Below are 9,814 nucleotides of genomic sequence, written 5' to 3' on the forward strand. Positions count from 1 at the left end.
GAGTGTCTCTTCTTGGAGAGATATGGGCTAGAAAAGAAAAAGAAGACCTGTAATCCCAGCACTTTGAGAGGCTGAAGTGGGCAGATCATAAGGTCAGGAGTTCAAGACCAGCCTGACCAACAGGGTGAAACCCCGTCTCTACTAAAAATACAAAAATTAGCTGGACGTGGTGGCAGGCGCCTGTAATCCCAGCTACTCAGGAAGCTGAGGCGGGAGAATCGCTTGAACCCGGGAGGTGGAGCTTGCAGTGAGCCGAGATTGTGCCATTGCACTCCAGCCTGGGCGACAAAGCGAGACTCCGTCTTAAAAAAAGAAAAAAGTGTCTCTGTGGGACCCTCAAAACTGTTGATCTGGCATGTTCTTTTTAGCACTTTCCTCAAACACATATAACGTATATAAGTTGATCTAGAGCAAATATTTCCAGTGAATTATTACCTTAAAAACACACACACACACACACACACACACTACTTGGAGCAGAACCAAGTAGGACAGACATTAGTCAATAGCAATACAGTCAAACTGTTAAGTATCAATCCCTTGTCTATTTTCTCCATTTCTCTTTAACTTAAAATGATATTTTCAGCAGTTCTTGATAACTGAAACCTTGCAACCCATTTTTTAAGACCAGTAGTAAAGGACAGTTAATAAAAAGAACAACTTGTCTGTTGCCGAAGTTCAATTTCTTTCTACAGGGCAAGACTGTGGCCAATATTAGATCAAGAGCTGCACAAACAGTGAACAGTTAAACATTTACTGAATGTCTGTTATAAGTTGTTTTAGTCCAAATATGTGCCCATATTTTACCATCTGTAGAAATGAAAGATGTAAACTCAACCTAATATTTCATAATGATGGCTCTAATATGGTAGCATTTGGGATGTTAGTAAATATCACAGAAACAGAAGAGCCAGAATTCATGTTCAGAAACTCGTGATTCATGCCTGTGGACTCCAGATTTGTCACTCTACAGCAAAGGCACAACGGAGAACAAATTTCTCAAAGATGTTTAATGAAGTGAAGGATACCTGCATCTTGTGTACTGCCTTCTGTGGGACACTGTGTGGAAATGTAATCAAAATAAACTCAAGGAGTTTATTGTTTAAGCAGGGAATGAGAGCTCTTTTGCTAGTTGTGTTATAGTGCCTTAATATGTCTCTGCACACACATGTAAGCTCAATAAAGCTTGGCAGAGTGAGTATCAATTTCCTATTTTAAAAAGAGCTGAATAGAATTTACCAAAAAATTGTACATTTTATATATACAGGAAATTTTATAGAATATTGTCAGCAGTGTATCCCCCCTCATCCACTTTTCCCATCATTACTGGAAATACATCGAAATCCAGAGAAGAACTGTTTCTTACTCATTAATGAATCTCCTCTAAAATATTTCTCTGGCCTATTTGTATAGCAACACGGAGGACTGAGGTTTCCTAGGCTATCTAAAGCCACAAACACAGTCACAGCACTCACATGCAAATACCTCCAAAATTATGCAGTCTCTCTGAATTCCTCCCCAAAACTACACTACGCTGAAGGCTTTCCTGTCTCTAACCCTGGGACTGCTGCCTCCTGCAGGGGTCTAAGGGTCTGTGCAGCGGTTCCAAGGGACCATCCACTCTAGTTTCTGCTCCCCAGAATCCTTTGGGCTACATTACCTTTCCCTCCATGGTTCTATACCAATAAACCTGCGCCTGTCCCTAGAAATGGGTAGAGGCAAACTCAGTGTATTTCGCTATGAAATCCTATGTTTCCTGTGTCCTTTTCCTGACTACAGACTCCTTTTCAATTCCTATTGGGTTCTCTTTTTTCCAGTAAGTCTGCTCTCTCAGGTCAGTTTTCCTATCTAGCCTCACTTTCTGTTGTCAGAAATTATTCCCTTTGCTCCATTTGCTCCATCCTCACGCTTGCACTTGAGAATGAAAGAATGAATTAAGGAGACATTGTCTTGGTTTCTCCTATCAGACTTTCCAGATTGAGAATAACTGCTTGTTGGGCACCTCTTCCTAAACACTTTCTTTCCACACCAATGATGTTTAGTGACTCTTCTTTGCATTCACATAGTAAGTGGTCTAGGACCTCAGGGTCCCTCAGCAGCCATGGTTCATTGTAGGCACTCAGAAATACAGGGTTGTTGAACGGAGTAGGCTCCCAATTCCAACTATACCACCTAGTTAGTGTTCAGTTTTGGGCTGACCTCCCAGATGGGTCTGCACCTCACTTTGCTCATCTGTAAAATGGGGATAATAATATTAATGGTAAAAGAATGGTGCCCAGCACATAACGGGCACTAGAAAATCATCATTTCCATTGCCTCTTATTTTGAGTAAGTAAGTGAAAGAAGGAACAAATGAGAGATGTTGTCTGAACTTCTTGTGCTCTCTGCCAGGCTCTTAAGCTCCTCGGCTTCTAGACAGATGGATCAGTTGGCTAATGTAGGAGCTTAAATTTTCCCAAGCCACTGACTCTCCCTACCCTGCTTCTTAGTATCTCCCATGACCTCACCTGTTATTTCTAGTCTACACCTAGAATTTTGGGTGTTCCGCCCTAAAGCACTGCTAAGCTTTAGGGAGCAATTGTCATTGGACAATTCTTATTTTTATTCTTGTTCTGGACTACTAAAGCCTTCAGCATTATCCTCTGTCCTCTATGATGCTGTAGAATTCCCAAACCTGTGTCACACAGACACAGGCTCCTCCCACCCAGTGCTCACCTGTTCCAAATGCTCAGTTACTGTTCTGTCCCTTTCAAGACATTGGAGATTGGTTTACTGGGGTGAAAGGGCAAAAACAAAGTCAAATATAAATCCAGTAGCTTGATTTTAGCAATTGAAGGAATGATATTATCGGTAACAATAACTTGGTCTGTAAGGAAGGATGATGTAAATTTAGGAAAATCTGTATTAGATTCTGACACATTGTATCTTCTTAGCTCTCAATTGGGGAAAATTAATGGAAAACAGACTATGAATAGAATTAACCAAAAATCAAAATGACATTTTGTTTAAAGAGTAAGGTAATTATATGTGTGTGTTTGTGTGTGTATAAAAGCATTTAATCATATATCTCAGAAATATTAAGTAATTCAGATTATGTAAGGATGAAGTCAGAATATTTAACAATATCCACTTTTGAGAGTGTGATTTACTTTATAAGTTTATTTAAAAATTATTCTCTTCCCTTTGACATGGATTTGCCCATCATTTTAAAATGGTATTGCTCTTTTATACCTTAAATATTATCACATAGTTGAACATAGGATCTCCTGTGAAATGTTTCTCCGGAAAAATTTATTCTTTTCTTCAACTGATTGAGTTTCCCTTGACAAAATTAAAATGTTCTGCTACATTACAGCCTCACTGTTAGGAATGAAGAAAGAGGGGAAAATGCGGGAAGACCCACACACACCACAAAAATGGAGAGTATCCAGGTCCTAGAGGAATGGTGAGTGTGAGAACCACATAGCTATTGTTTCTTGTATTTACATGCCATTTACATCCACTGTGTGCCTAAGTATTGCCCCTTGCTTCATGGTACTCTTCAAAATGATTTTGGGAAGTGAACGCAAATTCAATCTGGAAGATCTTATTTTGTCATTGCAGTTACTTTTCAGCAATTTTTCTATTAGCTATGTTAAGTTATTGGCTAAAACATGGTCTGAATTTACTTTCCTCTTTAAAAAAAAAAATAATGTCATATGAATTAGCACCCAAAATTGTCCTAATTCATTACTTCTCATTTCTGAGAATTTAAGTTTTTAGAAGTGTCTAAACACACACACAAATGATATGGAATGTCCAAGTGAGTGAGGAGGGGCACCCAGCCGGCTCCTGGTTCCTTTTTCCACCAGAGCAGACTCTCCCCACGTGTTGCCTCCCAAATGAGGCACCTGTGGACTAAAATCAAAATACAGATAGTCCAGTCATATAATTATAAGTGCTTTCTTTTCTGCTTTTATGAGAAGGTTTTAATAATGATGCGTCATGGTAATTTTAAGCTCTTTAAAATTAAAATTGTTTTAAGTGAATGAGGAAGTGCAGACATTATGGAATAGTAACAATCTATTCTGAAATACCTGGTTAGCGAAAAGTTAAATATTATACAATATATGATAAGGCTGTATATATATGAATAGTATATAAAGGTAAATATATACTGAATATATATGTATACTGAATATATATAAACGATATATATACTATAACTATATCATATACTCTCATTTGGCCAAAGTCTTCTTAGGTTTGGAGAATTTTAAATAGATCAATTGAATAGGAAAGAAAGATCAGAATCATTTACCATACAAGCCTCTCCAAGCTTCTCTTCTACTTCTTTAATGTGTAAGCAAGTGGATTAATTACTGGTGGTTTCTGCAATCACCTCGTCACTAAAAAATCTGTATATAATTTTAAATTCTCCAGTGTCAATGTCATTATAGAAACACTCTGCTTCCAACTGTGATAACTCCATTCATGACTAACAATTCGTACATAGAAAAACTTTTCGTAGAAAAAAACCTTTTTTTTAGAGACAGGATCTCACTTTGTTGCCTAACCAGGAGTGCAATGGGATGATCATGGTCACTGTAACCTCAAGCTCCTGACTCAAGTGATTCTCCTGCCTCAACTCCCAAGTAACTGGTACTACGGGCACATGCCACCACACCCAGCTAATTTAAATTTTTTTTTGGCAGAGACAGGATCTTGCTATGTTTCCCAGGCTGACCTCAAACTCCTGGCCTCAAGAGATCCTCCCACCTCAGCCTCCCAAAGCACTAGGATTATGGGCATGAACCGCCATGCCCAGCAGAAAAATTATTAAAGTTTAGGAAAATATGTGACAAGTGCACACAGTGTTTTCTTATTTTAAATCAAGTGACACATGAAAAAAATGGCCACCAGAGATGAGGAAAAAAAACCTGTATCTTATGGCTGGAAAACTGAAATCCTGAATAGAGGCAAAGAAAAAATTCATTTTGTCCTTAGTCACTTACTGACTGTTTCTATCAACTTTCAACGTATTGTTAAAGTCTGAACATTTCCAAGCTTCATTAGGAATGTATGACTGCATGCATATTATGTATAGCCCCCTTGCCGTTTGAATGCTTGGCTCCCTACATGCCTCTTATGCCTGTGTGAATTTTTGTCAAAACTCAGAAATAACTGACCTAGTCCTGGCAGATACGTATTTGCCAGATCAGGCTGGACTGAGTGGCAAAGTACTGACCACTAGATGGCAGCAAATTGATAGAATTTCTATCTGCTCCTTTCCTTACCTGGTCTAGCATTCACCGGTCACAAAGCTCCCTTTGATCATGGCCCTGTTCTGTTTCTGCAGCCAAAACCCCACTGCAGAGGAAGTCTTGTCCTGGTCTCAAAATTTTGACAAGATGATGAAGGCCCCAGCAGGAAGAAACCTTTTCAGAGAGTTCCTACGAACAGAGTACAGCGAAGAGAACCTACTTTTCTGGCTTGCCTGTGAAGACTTAAAGAAGGAGCAGAACAAAAAAGTAATCGAAGAAAAGGCTAGGATGATATATGAAGATTACATTTCTATACTATCACCAAAAGAGGTAAAAATCCGGAAAACATTGAGGTGGGCTTCCTAAGACCAAGGATAACTGTCAAGGGATGGCTGTCCACATTGTGTAGGGCATGGGGTGTGGAGAGGGTAGCGACTTCACTGGGTAGATAATTCAGCTTCTATTGAGAGAATTTCCCTGAGCACATGGGTGAAGGCTAGGTTTCCCTACTATGCTTTAACTGTTTATCTCTAGCTGACTTGTGTGGTAGTTCACTTGCTTTTCAGAACTAACACTAAGGAGCCTGCTTAAACACAGTTTGCTGTGACAAACAAAAATGGAAAGAGAGAATGTATTTTAGGGTGGTATTTCCCAAAGCATGACCCCTAGATCATGTGAACAAGAATCCCCTGGGGCATTTGTTTAAAAAACAAATTCTTAAGGCCTAACCAGAACTTCTGAATCTGCATTTTTGGAAATAGGGCTCAGAAATCTGCACTTTTTACAAGTTTTCCACATACATACTGGTTGGAAAACCTCTGGTATGGGGACTCAAAAAAAAAAAAAAATCTGACATGTTTGATGATGTTGATGATTGAATCTTTACAGAAATGAAAAATGAGCCTTGATGACCACTAATATTCTTAGGTGGGAAATGGAAATTATTTTGCTCATTCTAGATTATCTGTTATTGAAAGTGCAAGCATCTTTCCCGTTGCCAGAATGTACCTAATCAATAAGCAATACTTCTAGCAACCAAATAGCACTTTTCCATTGACTTTTTAAAACTTAATTTGTTCTTGAGGAATGTTCCAGCTAACAGAGTTAAAAGCATTTGGTGAAGGAGTGGTTGATAGTGTGTCCAGGTCCTTGGAGCTCTGAGTGATGGAGCTCCAGCGGGATTGAAAGCACTTGGAGAACACAGAGATTCCTAGAATGTCTTCTCTTTTCCATACCAGCCTCTTTTTGTCTTTTTTGTTTCTCCTAAACAACTGTGATTTTTACCTTTGCATTTAAATGGCATGCCCCTCTCTTGTGCACCTGAACGTTTATGGGCTACAGTCATCTGTTCCTCCTCCAATACTTGGCGTGGTTCCAGGCTGCCTTGCACTTCTTGCTTTGAGATCTGTAAAAGGAATTAGTGTCTATTTTATTAATCTCTAAGTTTGGAATGCTACATAAACTATTTCACTTCTAATAAGATATAGAGTACCTAAATTATTTAGTTTTTTAAAATTAGTTAGGTTAAAATGCCATTGGTATTCCACAGTGCTCCAGGACTATTGTCTGTACGAAATGAGAAACCCTCTAGAATTAGATGTACAAAGGATTGATTTATTTTTTTATTTCCTACATGAACCTGAAAATGTATTCATAAAACAAGGTGGGGAGAATTTAATAAATGTAATACAATGTAACATCAGTAATAAATGTGTAGCCTGAACGCATTTGTTACTGATGTCACACGGTATTTCTAACACTGGTATAATTCTACATCCTAAAATTATATTCTTCAGGCTTCTGGCCTGCCTCAAATTTTAGCATCTAAACAACTCTATTTGTATTTTATCAGAAGAATAATTTTTTGCTAATTTTTATTATTTTAAAGATATTGCATATAGCAAATAAACCAGATGATCCAAATGTGCCCAAATATGTGCTTCTTTTGCCTTTAATTATACAAAATGAGAGTCCTTGGGAAGATTATCTAGCCCATTTCTGCCCCCAGAGTATGTAAGATGTGACATCTTAAAATGATAGTTGTCTGGATTACTTCATCCACTCCTTTGTGCTATATCTGTATCATCTTAAAATGATGACTGTTCCATTCTTTTTCAGTGTTAGGAGAAAAAATATTCTCCATACTATGTACATATAATTCCCTTATTTTTACAATTTCTGTTATTTAATGTTTAGTTTTTTATGTAAAACATTTTCTTATTATCCACATAGCCCCTGATTTTCTGATGTCACTGATTGATGGAGCTTTGTAAAATACTTAATTTTTTCTCTTTGAGTCATGTTTAGAGTTAAAATAGTGATTATTGAAACATAAACTAGTGCATTTCCATTGTTTTTGCTAAAGTAATAGAGGTTTGTTTTCATCTTTTTTTTTTTTTTTTGAGACAGAGTCTCACTGTGTCACCCAGGCTGCAGTGCAGTGATGCAATCTCAGCTCACTACAGCCTCCACCTCCTGAGTTCAAGCGAATCTCCTGCCTCAGCCTCCTGAGTAGCTGGGATTACGGGAACCCACCAACACGCCCAGCTAATTCCTGTATTTTTAGTGGTGACAGGGTTTCACCATGTTGGCCAGGCTGCTCTCAAACTCTTGACCTCAAGTGACCTGCCTGCCTCAGCCTCCCAAAGTGCTGGGATTACAGGTGTGAACCACTGCGCCTGGCCATTTTCACCTAATTTCTTTCTTTTGAACACAAGTTTCACCAGAAAGTCACTAAAATCTCATTTCCTGATCAAAAATGTGACCTTTCCAGAATCACATACACTAATGTTTACTGTCTTAACCATATTTATTCTCTCCTTTATGTTTCCTAACACCTGTATTTTGGCCACTGCCCGTTATTTAATATCCTCAAACTATCACAGAGAGAAAGAGACAGAGACAGAGGTGAAGTTCAAATTGTTCTAATTTTGCCGACTTGTAATTAACTCTTGCCATAGAAATTAATAGACCATTGAAGTGCCATGGTTTAGCCAGCTGATTTCTATCCTGTCAACAGAGTAATTCAATTTGATCCTTGTTTAATGACAAAAACAAATAAGCAAAAGTAGATATTTTCAGTTAGAAAAGATAACTGTTAAAAAGCTATGTTTTAAACCAAGGTATCATGTTCATTGACTCAACTCATTGATATACTCAGTGCATGGCATGCACTTTCTAGTTATTCCGGAGCCCTTTCAATCCATTATATACCTCACTGAACTTCCTGTGCAAAAAGTCATCCATTTCTAATCAGCTACAATACATTACTAACTTCTGACATCAAGTTATCACTCTTCAGATTTTGTTTTCTGACATTGGAGAGAGTACATGTCAGATTGAGAGAGCCCTGATTATACAGGAATTAGCGCACTGGACTAATACTCAGGTGCACAGGATTTTAATCCTGCCTTTGCTACATCCCAGTTGTGTGGCCTGGGATAAATCACTTTACCTCTCTGAGTCTCAACATTCAGTTCATTTGTTTACAAAAATGACAATAAAAATGAGCACAGAAACTAATAAACCAAATGCGTAATGGCAACTGTAAGGCTATGAAGCTATTGAAAAGGTCTGTTAGGCTGCTGTGGGCTTTCTACCTCTGAAATTCTATACATGTTTCTATTTATTCAGAGTATTTGTGCTACTACTTCTTCCTCTCCACCTAATGGCATAGCTTGTCCGTCATGGTCCTCCTTACTGCTGTCCCCACACTGAAACTCAGAATCTATTTAAACACAGTACTCAAGGCAGTTAATACCAATCTGAGTTCCTATTTCTCATTTTGGGGCTAGACAATCTGGGCTTTCTACTTCTGAAATTCTATGCGTGTTTCTACTTATTCAGAATATTTGTAAAGAACATGAACATTTGAATCATTATGAAATGGTAATGGCTACAAATTGTGATGGTTTTACTATTAAACAGAAAGCCGTCTTTCTTCACTAGACTTTATTTTACCTTAATTTGATTGAGTATTGTGTTCCTCTTTGTTAAATACAGAAAAACAACTACATTTAAAAAATTATTTATATATAGATAACTTTTTCCCTTAATGAAACTATTGAAGTCAATGTACTAAAAATTACATTACCTTAAGAACATGTTTTATGCCTTTGTAGTAATTTGAGCATTATGTTATAAAATAAGAAATATCATCAGGCACAGTGGCTCACGCCTGTAATCCCAGCACGTTGGGAGGCCAAGACGGGTGGATCATGAGGTCAGGCATTCGAGACCAGCCTGGCCAACATAGTGAAACCCTGTCTCTACTAAAAATACAAAACATTAGCCGGGCATGGTGGCAGGTGCCTGTAATCTCAGCTACTTGGGAAGCTGAGGCAAGAGAATCACTTGAACCTGGGAGGCGGAGGTTGCAGTGAGTCAAGATGGTGCCACTGCACTACAGCCTGGGCAAAAGTGCGAGACTCTGTCTCAAAATGCATACATATATATATATATATGTGTGTATATATATATTTTTTAAAAAGATATTTGCAATTAGGAGGTGATATAACTTCTGTTCTTAGTATAGTGTACATTTTATGAAGGAAAAGGCCAAACTAAAAAAA

The 9,814-nt window shown here is 38.0% G+C and overlaps 1 protein-coding gene across 1 annotated transcript in view; it reads left to right on the forward strand.

The window, feature by feature from the left end:
- RGS17 (regulator of G protein signaling 17) overlaps positions 1-9,814 on the forward strand; it is a 119,829-nt gene that overhangs the window by 100,226 nt on the left and 9,789 nt on the right. The window contains exons 3-4 of the mRNA XM_017871693.1: positions 3,356-3,445; positions 5,339-5,573. Coding sequence (XP_017727182.1) covers positions 3,356-3,445; positions 5,339-5,573 — 325 coding nt within the window. The remainder of the gene's footprint in view (positions 1-3,355; positions 3,446-5,338; positions 5,574-9,814) is intronic.

The sequence above is a fragment of the Rhinopithecus bieti genome, unplaced genomic scaffold (genome assembly GCF_001698545.2).
Source record: "Rhinopithecus bieti isolate Rb0 unplaced genomic scaffold, ASM169854v2 scaffold_6712, whole genome shotgun sequence".
NCBI lineage: Eukaryota > Metazoa > Chordata > Mammalia > Primates > Cercopithecidae > Rhinopithecus > Rhinopithecus bieti.